The 21,123-nt window shown below is 32.5% G+C and overlaps 2 protein-coding genes across 3 annotated transcripts; both read right to left on the bottom strand.

The window, feature by feature from the left end:
* Positions 1-244: 244 nt before the first annotated feature.
* LOC124446448 (von Willebrand factor A domain-containing protein 8-like) lies at positions 245-16,106 on the bottom strand. 2 transcript variants are annotated; one of them, XM_046997297.1, is made up of 39 exons: positions 15,834-16,106; positions 15,197-15,274; positions 15,072-15,130; positions 14,924-14,998; positions 14,260-14,370; positions 14,092-14,195; positions 13,941-14,004; positions 13,424-13,588; positions 13,109-13,161; positions 12,864-12,972; positions 12,452-12,556; positions 12,161-12,331; positions 11,983-12,072; positions 11,779-11,856; positions 11,485-11,645; positions 10,658-10,771; positions 10,388-10,556; positions 10,185-10,262; positions 10,005-10,120; positions 9,787-9,890; positions 9,619-9,719; positions 9,388-9,459; positions 9,244-9,320; positions 8,863-8,938; positions 8,557-8,692; positions 7,647-7,763; positions 7,094-7,146; positions 6,781-6,933; positions 6,417-6,568; positions 6,071-6,167; positions 5,858-5,996; positions 4,493-5,293; positions 3,896-4,296; positions 3,633-3,686; positions 2,492-2,703; positions 1,785-2,019; positions 1,558-1,716; positions 1,016-1,353; positions 245-797 (listed from the first exon to the last, which is right to left on the bottom strand). In XM_046997297.1, the coding sequence occupies exons 1-39, from the start codon at positions 15,967-15,969 to the stop codon at positions 692-694; spliced, it is 5,619 nt and encodes a 1,872-aa protein (XP_046853253.1). In that variant the 5' UTR covers positions 15,970-16,106; the 3' UTR covers positions 245-691. The 2 variants fall into 2 exon arrangements, with proteins under 2 accessions (XP_046853253.1, XP_046853254.1); XM_046997298.1 differs by lacking the exons at positions 14,924-14,998; positions 15,072-15,130; positions 15,197-15,274; positions 15,834-16,106 and having other exon boundaries at positions 14,092-14,152; positions 14,260-14,342.
* A 1,005-nt stretch (positions 16,107-17,111) lies between these two features.
* On the bottom strand, positions 17,112-20,224 carry LOC124446229. Its single transcript, XM_046997057.1, has 5 exons — positions 19,984-20,224; positions 19,493-19,618; positions 19,208-19,351; positions 17,577-17,635; positions 17,112-17,362 (listed from the first exon to the last, which is right to left on the bottom strand). Exons 1-5 carry the CDS (start codon positions 20,069-20,071, stop codon positions 17,228-17,230), a joined length of 552 nt encoding a protein of 183 aa, XP_046853013.1. The 5' UTR covers positions 20,072-20,224; the 3' UTR covers positions 17,112-17,227.
* Positions 20,225-21,123: the final 899 nt, after the last annotated feature.

Below are 21,123 nucleotides of genomic sequence, written 5' to 3'. Positions count from 1 at the left end.
TTCAAACGTCTTCAGTTTTACAAAGACAAATTACTTGGAGTATGTATAAAATTGATTCAGACAAAAAAGTAGAAAATTATGGACAAAAAGGTAGATAGAATGGTGTACAAAAAGATTGACATTAAGGGAGACTTCACCTTCAAAAGTAAATTTATCCTTAAAAGTCTATAACCATCAAAGAGAAAAAGACAAAACTACTTTAACCAACTGAGTCAAGAATCATAAAGAAAAAACATGCAACGTCTCCAGTTAAATAAAAAGATTATTATTGCAAAGTAACTATTATTGCATACCACAAATGTGAACCTTTTTATCAAGTGTTAAGCTTTGAATACTTTCCGTAAAAAGAACATTTTCAAACGCAAAAAAAAACAGTTGTTTTTTATGAATAATTCTATATGTACACAAATAGGTTTTACGGAGAGAATAGTTTCACAATTAACACATTAAACGTTTTTTTGTTGCTCTGTTTTGCGACGTTTGGACTAAACGAAAAATTTCGATTTACTAAATTTCCTTTGACCTAACGTAATACTATATAAGAACTTCATTGAAAAAAAACATTCGACAATGTTTATAGCAAACTATAAGTTGAAACATCTTCATTCATTGACAATCCCATGTATTAGCAATATGTCAAGAACTCTTTCATCTTGTCCTCAGGTAGTGCAACATCAGTGACATAGGTGTATTATGAAGATGATATAACAGTTGAAAATATATGCTGCAGTATTTCTGGAATGTCTTTTGTGTCCATACAAACGAAGGATCGGCCATGCGGAAGTTTCTTTGACAATCTGAAAGACAGTCGTCATTATGTAAAAATCATTATTCACTAAATGACTATTTAAAAATACTGTTCGATGATTGGCTATTATTATTGAACAATGGATGTTCATTCAAGGCAAACAATAGATATTAATAAATGTTTATTAATCTCTATGGAGTTGTAAAGCTACTCCAAACATTTAACAAATATGCCTATATTCACACGAAAAATAAAATAATAAATCACCTTTCAGCTTCATTTCCCAGAGATCCAATAAAAATAATAAACGTATTAACTTTTGTATTGGAGAATAAAGTTTTAGTTAACTCTGTAGGAGATATGCCGTATCTTTGAAGGTTTGCATCACTGAAAATAATTACGTAATAATCGTCTGCTTTACGTTGAAAAACCTCGTTAATGGCTCTCTTGCTTGCCTCTAATGTGTTGTCACCAGTCATGCAAAACTGAGCATGAGCATACATTGTTTCTAATACTTGGAGACGTTGTTTATTGTTTACGACAGGCTTGTCTTGAGATACAAACATTATTTCAGGGTTTTCTCCCGAATGACCAACGATGTCGAACTAAATGTTTTTAACTTTTAGTTTAAGAAAAAATATACATAAATCGTAAGGAACTTTATATATTTCTAGGACCGTGTTGATATAAAAGAAAGAATATTATAATGATTTCATGATTTATATGCTCTTAATATGACATAAAAATTCAACAATATTTGGGAAAGCTATAAGTAGGGTGTTTTTATTGAATTTATTGACGCAATTTACCTTAAAACGCTGTTGGTATTGATCAAATGATTCCATTACGAGACACGCAGCCTCCATCATTCGTTCCAGTCTCCCATCCAAACCGTTAAATCGATACATACTACCGCTGACGTCAACAACAAGACGCATCTGCTTTGGTAAATCTTGCACTGATCCAGGCTATAAATATATTAGTCAACTAAAATATTTCAGTTTAAATGGTGGTGAAAGAATCGAAGTTAACATACTTCTGGATGCTGGTTTATTCTTTTCTTGTAAATAGTCTTTTCTCCAGTCAAACCTTCGATCAATTTACTGTCATCAAGATCACCTAAAGTCTGATGACGAATCCATTGCCTTTCCTTTCTTTTAGATTGTAAACTTTCTACGAGAACACGCAAAGACTGTACTTGATGTTTAACACGTGATGAAAACATTTCGTATTTTTCCGCTTCGTATTCATTCATTTCGATGTCCTTCAATCTACGCAAATGACAAAAACATAAATGTGATAAATTTTTTTATGAAAAATGATCGTTTCTTTCCTAATTCTCGCAATAAAAGTTTTCATAAAAGATTTATTTAAAGTACATTGTTTGAACCCGAAAGTATCACTACATGTTTGTACATGTAGATTGTCCATCTGCAGTCCTTAGAAGAACAAAGAAAGATACTGAACTCTGACAATCATTACTACTAATGAAGTTGAAACATTAGAAAACACCAATAGCCACAGATTTCTCATGACTACACTAACCGAAACGATCAACATCTAAAAACATTTAAGGATTTTTTGTCGAATAAAAACTTCGTAAATATCTCTTTCCAAAACTTGAGCATCGTAAAATGTTGGAAGATAAACAAAACAAATAAATGGTCCAATTAAAAAAGGACAAGAAAGAGCTTCAAAGTTTTCAAAGTATAGAAACAGTATAAATGACAAAACGGTCTTCACCTTTGTTTAAAAGTTTTTCGTCCCATTTCCCTTGCAGCTATCTTTACTTCATCAGGAACTGAATCCTTTTCTTTATCAGAAATTTGATAAACATCGTGCCCACTATCCAACCTATATGGACCTCCTTTACCACCAAGTCCGGCAGTATCTCTACCTCCAGTGCCACCAGCCCAAGTGTTGCCTCCAACGTGAGGTGCATTGTCAAAATCAATCTAAAAGACAATTTTCATATTCTGCAATTTTCACACCATATAATGTATTAATGATCCAAGAAACTATAAAAACACTCAATGACTTTGTTCAGTGTTTGGCAATTAAAATAAAATACTCTCTTTTATATGAATTAAAAGTCAATCAGAATAGTTCTACTAACAGAAAAGTGTTTCGTTTCAAGGGTTAAGCTGCTTTGGTTTAAGGATATTTTCTAACATTTCAATGGGCGGATTTAGGGGGGGGGACAGGGTAACAAGTCACCCCCCCTTTCTTTAGTCAAAATTCTTAAATAAAGCATTAAATGTTGTTTGTGTTTTATTATTAAAATTACTGAATTCGCATTTTCAGTAAAAGTAATTTAGATAAGATATTAAATACGAAGTCTGTCAACTCTGACCAAGTGAATTCACTAACGTCAAAATATGGAGGCATAAAAACGTAAGGGGATTTTTATTAGGTGATAAGCATAAATGGTGATAAAGCTATGTAAATGTATATGAAATGTAGATAGTGGCGTACCTAGCCTGCATAGTTTGGTCTTGCTACGTAAATTTCAAAACATCATATTTCATTTCTTTATAAAATTCGTTTTTACAGTGATTGAAAACAGAAAAAAATAGCTCGACTAAACAAGCAGGCTTACTATACTAGTGTAAACAGAACACATTAGAGAGTTTTGTTAAGAAAACTTGTAAAGATGGTCAAGAAGAAAAAAAAATCAAGTAAACAAACAGCTCATTAAACCTACGCTTCTTTTTCCAATGCCCAAACTTAATGGAATTTCAAATTAATAAGAGAGGTAAGTGTTGTCCAAAACCTCTCCAAACGAGATAATTCAGTACCACCCTTGCAGAAATCCTGCACCCGCCAAGCATTTTATTCTTCACCGATAGTTCACTGATCTTGAAAGACGTGTGATGAAGCTCACCTTTCCATGTTTTGGCTGCGAAACATCAAGGCCACTGTTTTTTTCATGAGTTACCTTAAAATTTCAAAGTCTCATTTTCATGGTCAAGTTAAATTAAAAGATCTTTGTAAGTTCAACAAACTAAACAATGTTAATATCACATGCTTATACCTATCTTCAAAGAAATACCTTTTTAACAATCATGAAACACAAATTCAAATACAAAAAACTCAACTTTGGACAAATATCAATTAAATTAAAAATTGTTTCTTTACAAAACTAACCTGTACATCATCAGAGTAAATGTTACTTCCAACTAAACTTTTCCATTGAGAAAAAGATTTTTTCAAATCATTCGCACCAGTTTCCCATAGACGCACCAAGCCATCCAGACTGACAGAAACAAGGATGTCATTGGATAAAGAACAGATTAAAGCTGTACTAGTGTTCTTTTGTGTATAAAGATTCTTTTGTTTCACATATGGTAACGGTAGGTAACAAACAGAATTCTCACTTATGTCAACAACTTCTAAATAATTTGAAAAGTTCACTTTTTCATTTTTTTCCTTGTAGTCATCTGTTGGAACAAGTGAAGATGGAACAACTCTAACCACTTGACATGAACCAGAAAGACATAATGGATCCGGATAGAATTCTTTCCACCTTGGTTTTTGCGCTCTGTCAACTAAAATGTTCCCAGTAAGAGCATCAATAAATTTTTGACGAATGATGAAGAAATATGATAAATTTGAAACGGCATTTTCGAGGTCAAGTAAAATGCTTCAATGCTTCAATGAAAATGGAACACATTTTAAGACAGTACATTTTGACAACAATTAACCATAAAATTGTATTCGTGCACTCGACTTAGAAATACATACTTTTATTTTCTCGAGGATAGAAATAAAATCTGAGTATATTTGGTTGTGATTGATAAACTTTAGACCCAGTAGTGACAGCTAAACCAGCAAGATGATCATCATCAGCAACCAGATGAACTGCATTTAATGTTCCATCACTTTGAAGTACATCAGGAAGATATTTTTCACATTTACTATAAGATTCTTGCGACAGTTTGCTGATGAATATCGTTTGTAATAATCGGTTTTCAGAATTTTGGTGAATCTTTGATAAAATGTTTGGGACAACCGACTTTTCGGAGAAGCTATAAAGGTAATAAGATCTCGATTCCTTTTGTTTTAAAATCCATTTTTCTTCAGATAAAAAACGCACTTGCTCAAGTGGGAATGACAACGACACATGAAAAACTTTGGCAGTAGAAAAATTCAGTATCCGAATATCATTTTCACCATCTCTCCAAGTAATGAGCCAGTTGGGAAATGCTTTGTCATAATGCATGATATGTTTTGACTTTGTAAATGATCGCGAAATTCTTGATGTGGATAAATAATCATTAATAACAATTTCCTGCATTTCATGTCGACAGGGATTAAGTAATAACATTACGTTGGATAACTGTTCGTGGACAATTATTTGTCCATAATATCCATCTGCATTTAACGCAGCGATCTTGACGTGAGGAGAGTGGTTGAAATAATTGTTAGGAAAAAAAGGATACAGATTTGTACAAATCACAAAATCCTTATTGGTTTGCATAGAATAAATGACAAGAGGATTGGCGGTTACAACATGAAGCCAATTGCCATCCACAACATTTACACCTAGAAAATTTAAATCTCGTTCAACAAAAGTGTTAATGAATAATTAGGAATAATGCTTTCAACAAAATACACACAAGCTCTTGGTGAATCTAACATTAAACGAAAAAGTTAAACATTAAACGAAAAAGTTTATATATAATAATTGGGTGTATGGTTTCAGAGACTACTGTAGGTAATCAAACATAATATTCATAGCTGTAGCAGTTAAAACAACCGACGTACATCATTAAAACATGTACAGTGCATTTACAGTGCATTTACAGTGCATGTACAGTGCATTTACAGTGCATGTACAGTGCATTTACAGTGCATGTACAGTGCATTTACAGTGCATTTACAGTGCATGTACAGTGCATTTACAGTGCATGTACAGTGCATTTACAGTGCATGTACAGTGCATTTACAGTGCATGTACAGTGCATTTACAGTGCATGTACAGTGCATTTGCAGTGCATGTACAGTGCATTTACAGTGCATGTACAGTGCATTTACAATATTTGTTTAGCCCAAGTAGAAAGACAACTCTTGACAGACATTTAACACAAATGGATGCGATTTATAAACCTTGAGCAGCAGAAAGATCGAAAACGACGCTAGACTCATACAAAGGAAAAATCCATTCATTTAACAATTCTGTAAAACCAGTTGATCTGGCGTTTAATCTTTCCACACCAAAATGAGAACATTTAATGTCAACGGGTTTCTAAATACATAAAAGCAGTTTAATCACAAAACTTTGTAACCAAATATTCAAAAACATTCTTAAGAAATACAAACCTTAAAAACAAGAGCACTTTCTTTGACAGAGCAAATACGAGTTTCGTCATCGCCTAAACTCCATTTGTAAAATACGTTTGGCTTGGGTAGCGGGAACCTTTATAGACAAAAATAAAATACACGCATTGCAGCAATGTACTTTTTTGAATACATCCAATAAAGCAATCACCTAAAATAAGCGCTCAGATACTACGTACATTGATTCAATAAAAAAAATACATATTAAGTTAACAAACTTTAAAAATTATAACTATACATTAAGTTAGGTCATCAATACAACTCACAGTCTGTTGTAGCTACAAGTAAACATTGACAGAATAGTCTATAACGGTATAAAAATTCTTACTTTTTACTTAACTTTATATCTTGAGAATTTACAGCATAAGGAATACCATGTTTACGTAGGATTGAAACAACTGTTTTTTGTACATCAGTGTGATAACTGTCAAAATCAAACACATTACGAAGAACTTCACCTAGACCATCTTCAGGATAAACCTGATAAAACAGCAAAAATTGACAGAAGAGTGAGACAAGAAGTATGCAACAATTGATAACAAATGAGACATGAAAATGAGGTATGAAACAAGTTTGAATAATGGATACATCCTTAATTTAAGGCATTTAAAATCAAAGAAGGTAAAATCCGATAACAAAGTCACAAAAATTCGAGAATTGGTAGCAACATAAAAATTCAATTTTTTATGTACCTGTAAATGTTTTACAACATTTACCACCTCACGTGTAGAGTAAGGATAAGCTATCTGACCGACATCAACCAAGCAACGCAATTCTGCGAATGCATCCACCAACATTGTTAAAATATGTTGAGGAACATTTGGTCCATATTGTTTCAGCATTTCCTAAAAAATTGAAGTAATTTTTTAATATTCAAGTTTCTAGCACATGTAAGCATTCAGTAATCTCTGTTTTTATCCCTCTCGTTCATCCAAAGTGGATATCTGAATCTAAATACATTCCTTTCACATATTTTGAGTTTAACGCTTTCCAATACAGTTTTACCATTTCAGATTCTTTTTCAGGATTATTTATCGCATGACAGCTGAAAACATCACCTAGAAAAAGAAAACAGAATATCTAATCTATGTATTCCTTGTTGTAAAAATAAATTACCATGATCTTATTTTATAAAATAAACAAAATGAAACGCGTGCGCTGATTGGTCTAGAGCTGTGTTTGTATTAGCCTGTGCAAAACACATCTGAGCTCGACCAATCAAATCAATCATAACAGTCAATCAGTCAAAGAGAATTTGCAAATCGATCATGAATACATTTTAGAAGAAAAATGAAAATATTTGTCTGTTTCGCATGATTGTTATTTCATAAAAGAAATAAAAGATGTTTTTCGTGTTTGCACTGGCTTATGCAAACCTCGGAGACGTTTGTGAGAACTCTCGAGCATATGCAACTTTCGACCTTAGGTCTCAGGCTTGCACTGATCTGCTCTCGAGTTCTCCCAAACGTCTCCTCGGTTTGCATAAGCCCGTGCAAACACAGTAAACATCTTTTATTTCTTAAGTGATAATCATTATGACAAAGAAATGTATTTTTACCCATTGAACCAAAGAAATCATTTCCTAGGAAAGGGAAACCAGGTCTGTTCGCCAAAACAATAACTCGAAAATCTGGATGTGTCACAATAATGTTGTCCCCAATTTTTTTGCTTCCAGCTAAAAAATGAAAAATGCAAAACTTTTGTCACAAAGTTAGTCTCCGTAATGTTTTTATCGTGTTCTGACTTTTGAACATTATTTTCTGCAATACAGTCAGAACTCGTCAAAAAATTGATCAACAAATTCAGATTAATTTCATGTAAAACCTACTAAAAAATATGTATCTTAAAGTTTCGAGTCTTAAAGCAATGAATTTTTTTCATTTCCATCCTAAAGTAATGTCTAAATTCAACATAAGCTTTTTAAGTGCTTGGTTGCAGCAAATTTAACAGTAAAAAAACAGAAGTTGTTTTCATATTTCATCTAAAAAACAGAGATGGGCTAAAATGAGGTGTCTGCTGCAAGAAAAGAGTGCAAGAAGTGTAGGGTGCGGGGAGAGTGCAAGAGGTTTAGGGTCCGTCGAGAGAGTGCTTGACGGGTGATAATTTCCCTACAAAATAAAAAAAAAACTAAACAATCAAGCAAAACACACTTCCAAAAATATCCCAATACTAAAAAAATAAAACAGAATTTCACAAAAAGAAAACTAGTGGCGTAACCAGCCTGCAAGTTTGAGCTGTGCTATGTAAATTTTTCATTATTGCCATTATTCATTTCTTTAGAAATTTATTGTTTTTACATTGAGTGAACACCTAAATATTTTCATCACACGAACAAACTTGAGGGCTGGCTAAGCCACTGGAAAAAGTCTGAAATGCTACGGCAACAAACAGTCATCGAAACCAATCCAAACTAAGGCATGCCAGCCATCTTTTTCAGTTGCAATAAAATCCTCATTATAATTACGTACATGGTACAACACGTCTTCCATCACCAAGAAACATTTCACCATTTTCAACAAGAGTTTTCAAAATACACGTGACGTTGACAGGAGCCTTGTCTGCTTCGTCAATAACTAATACATGACCAAGCTGAAGAGCTTGAACCTTAAATTAATATTTTCATAACTGTTGTATATTTTGTGTTTGTTTATAATGGTGAATCCATAAAAAGGAATATAAAATAAAATATTGAAGTTCACAAATATCAACTAATGAAAACGTAAAATGGGACACAGACAAGACAATATGTCAAAGCTACGCTATAAAATACGTACCAAAGGTGAATCTTCATAAACAATGACGCCATTATCAACGGTTGGTTGCAATGTCAATGTCTGTACAGTCGTATCCCTAAATGACGTAAAAATAATTAAAAATAGCGAAAACATAAATTTTTTCCTATTGTGTCTCTAAATAATAAATAGAGTGGCCAATTAAATGCCATCGAGATATTTACATATATTGCAAGAAAATATTTTCAGGTGTTGTTTTATGAAAACAGAACATAAAAATTGTCTAAATGTTTCATTACAGGAACACAGCTTGTTAAATTATTGCACGTTTCTTAAAATACATGGCATATTGCCTTCATGGCTGATAAAAATACTGCAATAAAGATGAAAAAAGTGAATAACGTACTCTCATCATTTACTAACCTGTGCAATTGAACATACTCTCTGGGTTTGTTAAGTAACTGAAGAAATTTATCCACTAACTTGTTTTTACCAACTCCCTAACATTAATGAAATGAAATTGCTACGATTCGCATCAAAACAATGAAAAATATGATTGAACTTTACCTGATTTCCAACAAGTAACAAATGCTCACCAATACTAAAATCTTTCAACATGTTTTTCAACACTTGCAAATGCTAAAAAAATAAATTGAAAACTAGCAACCGTCCAAAGACGACAATACTACATGTCATCAGCAATAAAAAGATAACGACGAAACAATGCAAAATCAAAACGAGACAATTTTAAATTTTAAATACTTTATGTCTGTAGATTACTATAGGTGTGACATTTACTTGGTGATTCCAATAAAATGTTGTATCAGGAACTTTAGTTTTGTTATGAGAATCGTAGATTTTATGTTGTACTTCATCAATATGAATGTAACCATCTTTATCTAAAATAATTTTTATGCTTAATCTCACATAAACTCTCGTACATCAAACTTTAAAATTACTAAATACCTAAAATCTTGATCGTGTTTCCATCTCCATTTACAGTTGTCTTAAAAATATCCATTTCTTGCATTACGTCTTCCAAAGCACTCTTTGCAAGTGAGGGCAGAAATCTGGAAATTTATGAAGTAATTTTACTTGAACCTACGTCCCCCTATACGCAACTGTTTGCTAATTCACAATCATTCAAATCTTTAATCTTAAAGCAACCGTTAAAATAAACATACTCAGCAAGACAAGAAGCAGTAATTATTTCATAAAGATCTTCGTTCGGGTATCGAGCAAGACGCTTGGCAATACGAAGAAGTTGTCTCGTTGAAAATGATGGTGTGATTGAGGAAAGCTGAAAAATACGATAAATATGATAAAGATGTTGAAATGCAAGATTAGAAAACTTGATAATTTACCAAAGAATTATCGGAGTTACGTAATTTGTCGACCATTTTGAGAACAACTTGCATCTTATTTTTTGGAACTTCGGGAACCTTACCAAAACAAAATTATCAACCCAAAATAACATTTATCATGAGATTTTTATCTTTTAATTTTAAAGGTTTTAATAAATCATTCCCCCCCCCCACTTTATTTTGGTCTCTGCTGAACAATTTACCATGTTATAAACAATATCAGCTTCCTTTCTACAATCAAAAGCCTCGACATGATGATATAGAAACAAAGGAAGCAGCTCTGAATTTAACCACTGGCCTTCACCACTCTTTATCATCGGATGCTCAGCAACACCAATTACACGAAATGAGGGATGTATAGGGTACAATTGTCTACATTAAAGATCATTTCATTAAACGAAGAACAGTAAAAAGAAAGAATCTAATGATACATCATTACACCGAAGTATGTTTCTGCACAAAGGCAAACTCACTTTATAGATAGTTGTTCATCAGAAAGTCCAGATTTTTCCTTAAGAATTTCATAGCGATCTTTACGGAGTAAATGAGTACCATCATATAAAGATATTTCGCGATCAATGAGAAGCCTGTCAACAAAATATTTTTATATTGAATAAATGTAGGCAACACACATGCGTGTTGGTAGTCCAGTTTAGTTCAGAGTTCATCCTGGGACATGATGACAAAAGTAAAGACAATCGGTTCACATACAGAATATACGAGGCAGATCCTCGCAGGGCACATTCTCGCAAGGCAGACTTGCGCAGAGCACATTCTCGCAGGGCAAACTCTAAAAGTCATTTCTTTTTGTTTTACAAAAGGTAATATACCTTTATTAAAAAAAGGTTCAAATAGGAGCGTCAAATACCACAAAGTCATCAAAATAAAAATACTACTGTCCTTTTTTCAAATTTAATTTTTGACTAAAAATGTTTACACTGCTTGATCACATAACTCAGTAGTTGGTCGAAAATCGTTTGCTACGGTTCACCTCAAAACATATTACGTGATCATTACATTTAGTACGTAATATGACGTAGTTATGCTACAAAGAACAAAATGGTAAAATGACTTCCCAAAAAAACCTAAAATCTATTTAAGTATAGAAACTAAATTGACTGAATGTTGTTAAAAATGCGTAATAGTGATCTTGAAAAATCAATTGAACCTTGAGCATAGAAGCTTCAGCAAAGCTAGAAATTAAAAATCATTTTTGCTAAAGCTATACACGAAGCTAAAATGTTAACATAGCAACTCAAATTGTCTTACTACTTTATAAAAAGAAGATTTTGTAACATGCCTTTGTAGCACAGATAACGTTCCAGGATTAATTCGATGTATTCCATCGAGAACAGCAAGATGGCCCTTTATAGCAGCAATAATCAATGGTGAAGGCTGCCATATTGAATCCCCATTGGTTGACATCATACGTTGTTGAAGGAGATCTCTTGAAGTCATATCCTAAATAATGACAAAATTTTTATCTTTGGTAGTAGAAATTATGGTTCAATAAAGGACATTGTGTTATATTAGTTTATCGGGAGTATACTACAATAAATATGAACAAACTAGATCCATTATCACACATCGCTACCTCGTGCAGATGAATCGGTTCCATTTGATAACCAAGAACTTTCGCAAATTGGTGAATCAGAGCACTTTTACCGCAACCCTTTAGAATCAAATTAATTTTAAAACGTATCGACTTCAAGATTATTTTTCTAGCACAATGTGACTTTTATATTAACATGTAGCAGGTCAACATTATTTAATTCGTTAATTATAATAAAAATTTTACCTTGGGACCAATCAAACAAAAGTCTTTCACAAGATGAGTTTGTAGCATTTCAGATAAAAGTTTGGAATGATACGAAGTCATAACAAAATTCTAAAAAAGATAGAAACATGAATTTTCTACACGATCGTCTTCAGTATTTCAACTAAAGTATTGCCTGACTTCATTTCTTCATAATTACATTTTCCTTCACAAGCTGAGTTGCAATGCCTTCAATGTTTCCAGAAGGGACATCAAACACAACTTCAACATTCTCACTCTCCAAAGTAACCAATGCTTTCTGATCTTTCGAGCAAATCACATTTTTCAAACAATATGGTTTGACAGAAGAAGGATCGTTCATATGAAATCTCTGTATAAGAAAGATGTCGCTCAACCATAATTGACAAAAAAACAAATAATAATGACATCTGTTTTACAAAGATTAAAACTAGAGCTATAAAAATCATCGATATATTACGAGATAAAACACCTGAATAACGTCATTAATAATATTTTGTCCTTCTTCTCCAAAAATCAACTGGTATGGATACAGAAGTTTAACAAGATTTTCACAGGAAACATGAGGTAAATGATTCTGAATATCAAAAAATTATATAAAAAGATAAAAATACAGTCATATGTTCATATTAGCCATATATTCCTTGATGCACTGGTACATGCGTGAAAACAAGAAAATCCGTCTTAATGTACTTTTGTAATTTTTATATTTCTGTCCTACGGTTACTTCGATTTATAAGAAAATGAGTAGGTTACGACTGTGCATAAAAATGAACATTAAAACCATAAAAACAGAATAATTTCTTTTAAGTTTTTCAAACATCACGGAAGTACAATATGAAAAACAATCATTTCTGAAACATCTACTCTAAAACGTAATTTACCATAATTTCAATGAGACAATCCATATTTTCTATAGGAAAGTCCGGCATCCCAAGTGGAAGCAACTCTGAAGAATGTAGAGTGTATACGAAGTTGGCAAGGTTGGATAATCTGGAAATATAAATATATTTTCACTTTTGAATCTCGTGAAATACATCAGAAAACATACCAATTGAAAAAATTTAATAAGAACATTCATTTGTTTTCATTTCAATAATCTATTCCCCTCAAGGCTCAAGCAACAGACCTTTTCTTAGGAAAATCAACTTTTTGTAAGGATCTCAGATTCTTCATCAACTCCTACAGAATAGTTTACTAAAAATCATTTCATATAATAACAAACGATAGGAGACTTCTAAGAATAACAATTTTCGTTTTTGTCAATAAGTAACGCAAGTCACAATTCATAATTATGACATAACTACTCTCCCCCTCCCCCCCCCAAAAAAAAAACTATTCAGTATCTTAAACTACTTAATAAGAACATTGAGTTACAATTTTTGATCGTATTAATAAGAATGAGGTTCATAGACAAATTTTATCAAAACGAAATATTTTATACCTTATATGAAATCATGGGGATATTTCTGCATTGAAAGCGTGATCGAAGTGGGGGATCCAGAGGATTGCCTGGGTATCTAGGAACAGGTACACCAAGAGCAAACACACGAAAATTCTCACTGACACGCAGCAACTTCCAGTTATCTAGCTCCTCTCTACTATGATGCTGAAAAATATTGTAATCTTTTAATTTCAATGCAAGAAATATCAAAACGTTATCCTTTACGTAGATAAGTTTTTTTTTCGTTTTCATGTTATTTCCTAACTACCTCTAATGTTTTAACGTATTTCTAGTCAACATACCCAATTCTTATCAATCATAAATGAACATTGAAATATTAAGTCATAAATATTAATGTCTACTACACTGATGAGGTTTAGTAATTGACATACTTTTCACACGCATTTTGCAACATGAACATTTACATGAAAGACAAGGAACACATTCAAGGCAGCAATCATACCATACATAATTGCATACATAACGATTGAAATAAACAGCAAATTCATGAAATCACCTTCAATAGAGAATCGTATCTTTCAGCTGACACCAAAAATCTACCATCATCAAGTTGCATTTCTCTAAAAAAGATTTCAATTGAATGTAATTGAAGTGATGTTTTTGGAAATAAAAAGTTGGTGAATATGGAAAAACACGACATTTGTCACCTGTTTTCCAAAAGATTATTTAAAACTGGTAAAACATTTCGCTCTGTTTTTTCAATACCATCTAGAATAAGAACTCGCCCTTCTATAGCAGCTCGAACAGAACTCTAGAGTAACAAATTACTGGCGATGGAAATGTGTCAAAGTTGACAGTTAAATGCTTCATTTTACCTGATTAATATAATGAGAACTACCAAAGTTAATTTCTCGTCTTTGCTTAAGATCTGATTCAGTGGTATCACGACTTAAAGATACGTATTCAATTTCGCGTTGGGTCAATTCCTTAAATGAAAACAATTTTTAACAGTCAAAACAGAAGAAACCAACAATTTAGAGCGTAAAAATGTAAGCACTTAACAGTATCTCACTGTCACAATAAAAGAATAGAATGATAAGTGAACAGGACTTAAAATAACGGCGGTGAACGTACAAAGAGCGACTAATTTTTTACCTAGCCAGTCATATTCACTGGCCACAATAATTAATCAATGTTCATTTCAATGGTCTTTTGAAATAAGTAGATTTGCCCCAAAAGTTGTCGAGTGAGACAATCTGTGATGATGTCATAAACACTTGGAGCGTCAAACATGAGATTTAGTAGCCACAAAAATGTCTTTTTTCTAGTGCAAATTATGAATATTAGTTACCAAACATATTTCGGCCATTTTTTTGAACGTTTGATGAATCAAATATACCTGTTCCAAGCAACCTAACTTTAACACAACTAAGGCACTAAAATTTCTATAATAAAACACATCTTCCTTCTCAAAAGCTCATCTCACTCACCCAGATGTTCAAAATGGTTAGAGTAAAAAACACTAAAGAAACCTCTTACAGCATATTGCATGACCAAATTCCGTCGAAAACATCCCGGAGGGCCAATGAGAAAAATATCTTGACATAAATGATCCTGATAGAAAAAATATAATGAAATGTTATTTAACTTTTCAATGATAAATGTTGATTGAAAAAATAGAACACACCTTTTGCATCATCCATTTCAAATGCTGAAGAATTTCCTTAGATTGATGTGAATTCTTATCTTAAGTAAATACTCATGAGATTACATTTTGAACATCTTTGGTTTTCAATGGTATGAAAGACTTACAATAATTTATAGGAACTTTTTCATGATATTTTGGAGTGTTCAATGTAATCTTAGCATTGCCAATACAAACAGCTTCACCTAATTCATAAAAATATAACAAAAAAATAAATGAAATATTACAAAAAACTTTCAAGGAAAAATTCTTCTCAATGACTTCAAACACTTATTCATAGATTTATTTGAAAATGACTCAAAAAGTTTGAGTTTCAACAATGTCATATTTTCTTATAAAAATTTTAATAAACATGTACAACATTGATGAAAGCAAAAGACAGCACATAACAAATATGGATAAAGATCAAATTTTTCTCTACTGTTCAATGAAATATTTGAACACTTGTTTGAACATTAGAAGGACAATACAAATGTTCATCACAGCTGATGTTCAAAAGCAAGTTGAAATTATTACAACCACAATCATAAAATGGCAAAACCAAATTGGCAAAGAAATGCAGCCGGTACATGTTGAATAAACTAATTTACTCTATTTTCCTTCAACAAATACCACAGCCTCCCCCTCTCTGCTAGATAAGGCATATGGCCCAGAACCTAGTAAATCATGCAATAATTCTGCTTGGAATTTTCTAATTCAAATTATCCTTTATGAAGTATGTAAAGTAATTTAATAAAAACATACCTGAAAATGGTTGCAACAAAACAGCTTTCACATTATTAAGTATGTTTGAAATTTGATTTCCAGCTAAGGCACGAAATGTGACAGGGCGACCAAAACATTTTCCTCTCAAAGTGTGCTGACAGGCCAGTATATTCATAAAGAATGAGAAGTTCTCAGTAAAAGAAGATAGTTTTCTTTTTATGCAACAACCTATACCAACAGCTATGGTCTATAGGAAATTTTATAATTTTATCAAAATCAACCAGTTTAAGACTTGAAGTTGCAGGGTCAAAGTCTTCGTTTCGTCTTGTTTACTACTGATCTTAGTATAACTGAAGTTGATCTCCATGGGCGTGTCTTGAAGGTGTGGTATATCAGTGTGGGAAGTAAAATATCGTATATTTCGGTATAAAGAGTAATAAAATAGCTAGAAGTGGCTCAGTGAATTGAAATTACTTCTTTTTATATAATGTCTTAACAAGAACTCTGAAGAAAACCGGATATTGGGGGGCTAAAACAAGCTTGATCGATGTCAAAACGTTCTATACCGGTTTATGGTGCTTGCTGAACATTAACTATTAACTTTGTAAAAACCATTATAAAAAAGTAGATTATTTCTTCTCTCATGAAGCTCATGGATGCTTTCGTTAATGATGAGAGAGTTACATACTGTATGAGGAGGTTCTCGTTCATCACGAGAGAGGTATGAGAAAGTTACATTGTAAAAGGTAAGAAGTAAAAAACGTATAAAATGTTTAGAGTTGGTTTAACTTATAAGTCAAAAAGGCAGAAGTTGTTTGAACCTTTGAAGTATCCTTGGATATTCTATTCTCATGAAAAGAACTCTTGTAAAACAAAAGATAAAATTCGAAAGCAAAGAAACCCCGTTTTCGGTCCATGCTTCCCGATACCTTCTTAAGCACTAGAACTAGAACTAGAACGCGGCACTAGAACGCCGCATGTTAACGTTTCGGTAGAAGGTTTCGGCCCCTCCACGCTATCCTACTTGGGAGATGCCAATAGCAAGCTTCCGCCCATCAGACCCTGAGATCACCTGCGATAGGCTTTGCTCAGGGTACGCAGGGCGAGTGCGGTCGCCACCGAAGTGTGGCCCCTAAGCCACTGCATACTATATCGCATCCAGCTTCCACTGCTAGTTGACATCTACTATATGAAGTTTTAGCTCCCTATATATATACATAAATTCAAAGGCTTACGAAAGTTGTGGTATAATTGATCGTTACTGATGCATCAAATGAGCGCATGCTCATATGATTTCTTTGAGAATTTGCGACTAAGTGCCACAAAAAAAAGGCAAAAATCTTTATTTCCATTTATATCCTCAACAGAAAATAAACTCAAAAACAATTGCAGAACTTAAAATTAAGTTAGAATGCCAGTTGAATCAACCATTGTTAACAACTTCTTTCGTCAGCTGGTTCAGCTTCGTTCTTTATCGCTTCTCGACAATATTTCAGATCAACTTGATAATCTTTGCCTTGATACACATGAAAACATTGAACTCCACGACTTTGTTTGCCGTTTATGCACTACGAAGAAAAACAAATTTGTATTGTTTTATTCATAATAAACTTATACCGTGTTTGATCAACAATTTCTTGATTTAAATCATATAAATACGAAAAAGGTAAATATGACTTGAAAAATTAATGAAAAAAAGAGTTACTCTCTACTTAACAGCTAAACAAACATAGGTTAAAAATATTGCAAAATTGTATTAAAAGTTATACATCGATCCATTACCTCATTCCAGGGTGTGGTCTTCCAATACAATATTTTAGTATTGACGGGAGGAGCTAGTTCTAAATTTAATGAAGAATCTATAGGTTAGTAAATAGTAGATACAAGGACTGTGCATCGCAAAATATAATTGTGATAGTAACTTTTGAGGAGGTTCTAAAACTGTTTCATTTCTCAGGCCCGAAGAATCTCCTCTCCCCAAAAAATTTGCTACTAAACTATCATGTTGCCTCTAAAACGCCTTATGCCATCAGCCATCAGTATCACCTTCCCCAATCAAATTAATTTTCTACTTGGCTGTCTTCTTTATATGCCCTAGATAACGAACTAATACATACAACAATGAAATGTTTTCAATGTGTGAATTGTCCATGCACGTATAAAGATTAAACATAATTTATTTGCAATTGGCACAGAATAGTCGGACGAAAAGTCGGACCTGTTTATATAGAAGTAAACACGAGCTTGACTTGTTAGCTAGATTCAATCATCGTAGTCTTCACAAAACTTTATTTTACACATTATTTGTATTTTGTCCATTTCAACATTGAAATGTAATTGCGTTGTTTACATATTGCTCGGTCTCTATGATTATTCATTACAGTACTTTGCTATGGAAGGCAAAATAAAAATATTATCTGTGTTAACGTCAAAAACATTGTGAAACATACGACTAAAATAATATGACCAGGAAATACAATTAAATTCTTGCAATCGCTTGTAACGTGGGGAACCTTCCCTTTCAAAGATCAAGCCTGTTTTGCGTAGAATTGTCGGAAATATAGTTATTCAAATCGTGTGTTTATAAATTAAAACAAGTAATAAGCGTGTTGATTTATCTGTTCAGCGAACTACACATACATGACAGAAAACTGTTTAAAGCATAAGTTGATGACAATATAGTTTCCATGGCAACAAATAATGGTGTGTTTATTGTTAAATAAATTGTGGGAACTCTTAAAAAATTCACTTTTAAAGTACAATCATTTTACGATTAAAGTACAATCCCGTGAAATACAATCTAAGTAAAGGCGCTCGGTAAATGCATAAAGAGTTTTACAACTACCACGTCATTTTATTATAAGCAGTGAGAACAAAACACATTTTTGTATCTCAAGTCCTCTGTGAATAATATTAAATATGCAGCATAAATGAACTAAAGTTTTATAAATCTATTTTATTTTATTACATTAAATGCAATAGGCTACCCAGCCACATGTACGCACTTACCTATTTTTGAAGCATACGGATAAATTTTACGTTAAAAGCGACTTGTCCACTCATGGTTCCACTTCAATAGATGCAATAGACTTAAATCGAAGCTAATTTTCGATTTTAATTAATGATCTCCCCCACACACACAAATAGAATCCCGTTGGATTTCAATTGCAATCTTTCGAAAAACACAAAACTGTACAAAGAATCTATACTTCAAGATTGAATTCAAATTGACTATAAATAAAGTTCTCAAATATCTAAATTACTTTCTTTGACAACATATGTAGCATGGTTAATTTACCCTCATACTGCATACAACGTGGCACATTCTGCGTGTTATTCAGCCACATGGCAAGCATTGTGAAGCATTGTTATAGCTATCGCAAAGAAGGGGTAACAATTACAATGACTCTTACGTCGACAGAAACCGCAGCTTCTTGGGCAATTTTTCCTCATAAATTCAGCATGATAGTCACAATATCCGTCAATGGCCGAGTGGTTCTTACATCCTGGTAACTTATCTTCACAAGCAGCGCCAATGCCAGCAACGGGTGCTTGAGCTTTGAATAATTATAAAAGTTTCGTGAGAATACATGAACTGTTTAATAATTGGAGAAGCATTATATAAAATAAAATTTCATTAAATGGCTAAATTGTAAGCCTCTAACATTGTACAGCTATGACAAAGATTAGATACTAACGTAAACAATAACCACAGGTTTTTTTACAATTCTTTTCCATAAACTCTTTTTCATAATCACAATATCCTTCGTGTGCCGCGTGCTTTTTGCACTCTTCTTCTGGGTATTTGTCTACACAAGCTTCGTCTGCCAGAAAAACATGTATTTGGAATTCAAAAACGTGGTGATTTACGCGACTGATCTTTTAAAAATTTGAGTATCTTGGTTTCAACGAAGAACTTTTGAACTAATTCCTTGTTTTAGCGGTTTGGATTTCAAAAACTGCATGGAATTGGAGAAATTAAAAAATCTAATCATAAAATGGTCATATAACAACCAAAATCTTCCAGAAAGCATCAATGCATCACACTACTAACAGTAAATGAAATTATGAATGATTGAAAGAAAAGCTTGATTACTTAATTAAAAGTTTTGGAACACATAGATAGCTACGTTCGATCTACAAAACCTTTGCTGCTCTGCTTTTAAAGAAAATGTTCATTTGTACTTACCCTCGTTGTGCCAACGGTTCATTGGAACAGCTTCCAGTATATTCGCTTGAACAACTAAAGTAAGTATTGCTAAAATATAAAACTTCATATCTTGGCCGTAGAGTATTTTTTGATAACAACTTTTCTGATCAGTTATTTTCAACCTACACAAACGGTTTGGCAATGACTGGCAAGTTTCAAGAATATGATGTGTTTTTATGTTTGACAATTTTATTCAAATCTTCAAAATGATTAGCGAAGTATGGACAATGACATAGAAACAATGTGTTATAAACATATATTCAGTTGCTTGTTGTGCTTCACTGATCATGCAGTCAAACATGAAAAGGAACTATTTTTCGCACAATCTTTGCACGATGTTTTACCTTAAAGATTTTAATGGCTGTTTGTTTCAATATGTTCCAAATGTATATGTATATATTTAGTTTTGCCTTTCGCTTCTTGGAAAATCACAAAGTTTGCAATAACAAATAAACTCGTGATGAATTTCCATATTCAAAGTTTGCATTGTAACTCACAGCTAGACGCTATTATGCATTCGACGCTATTGCCTTAGGATATAGTCCAACATAAAATTCTCGTTTGTCGTTTGTGATGTGTTTATAAATATTCTTCGTAGAAGCAATTTCATTCCTTTGTAGAATAGTAGTCATAAAGATAAAAAATCTCGATAACTTTACTTTAATATTTTTGCGTTTAGAAAGAAATCTCTTTGCATAAAGATAATGAATGAATGTATACAGCCGAAAAGCCACATTATAGTTGGAAAATAATTTTATGCCTGCAGCACTGCAAGGTTAAGTGAGGAAAGCTCTATCAATTACTATTAAATATGCTCTTTAAAAAGGCAGTTGTTTTCAAGAGATACTTACTTTTAAATTAAAAATGGAATGACGTCGCAGGTCAAGGTTAACGTTGATATTTGTAAAAGTGAGTTTGACCTGTGACAAAGATCTTTATGATTTAACATTCTTTTTGTGAAATTTTCACAAGATATATTTTACCTAAATTTTCCATATATAGTATGTTGACACTTAAGTAACAAACTCTGCATTAATATAAATAAAAATAACTTTGATACAATGTTACGTTAAAGATTACGTTTAGATAATATATTTAAATTATAACAAGATCATGACA

This window comes from Xenia sp. Carnegie-2017, unplaced genomic scaffold, assembly GCF_021976095.1.
Source record: "Xenia sp. Carnegie-2017 unplaced genomic scaffold, XeniaSp_v1 HiC_scaffold_22, whole genome shotgun sequence".
Taxonomy (NCBI): Eukaryota; Metazoa; Cnidaria; class Anthozoa; order Malacalcyonacea; family Xeniidae; genus Xenia; species Xenia sp. Carnegie-2017.
The sequence above is the reverse complement of the archived record's forward strand: the minus strand, read 5'-3'. Positions and strand labels throughout refer to the sequence as shown.

Bases quoted from the DNA above. Each gene is read 5' to 3' on its own strand.
- LOC124446448 (XM_046997297.1), bottom strand. From the start codon at position 15,969: ATGAATATACTGGCCTGTCAGCACACTTTGAGAGGAAAATGTTTTGGT. The intron at 11,857-11,982 runs GTAAAATTTTTA...TTGATTCTAAAG, and splicing joins TTTGTTTGATTGGTCCCAAG to GGTTGCGGTAAAAGTGCTCT. The intron at 7,147-7,646 runs GTAAAAATACAT...TTCTTTTTCTAG, and splicing joins TGATTTCTTTGGTTCAATGG to GTGATGTTTTCAGCTGTCAT.
- LOC124446229 (XM_046997057.1), bottom strand. From the start codon at position 20,071: ATGAAGTTTTATATTTTAGCAATACTTACTTTAGTTGTTCAAGCGAAT. The intron at 19,619-19,983 runs GTAAGTACAAAT...TTTTTCTGGCAG, and splicing joins GAACCGTTGGCACAACGAGG to ACGAAGCTTGTGTAGACAAA. The intron at 17,636-19,207 runs GTAAGAGTCATT...CATTAAATTTAG, and splicing joins AAGCTGCGGTTTCTGTCGAC to AACTAGCTCCTCCCGTCAAT.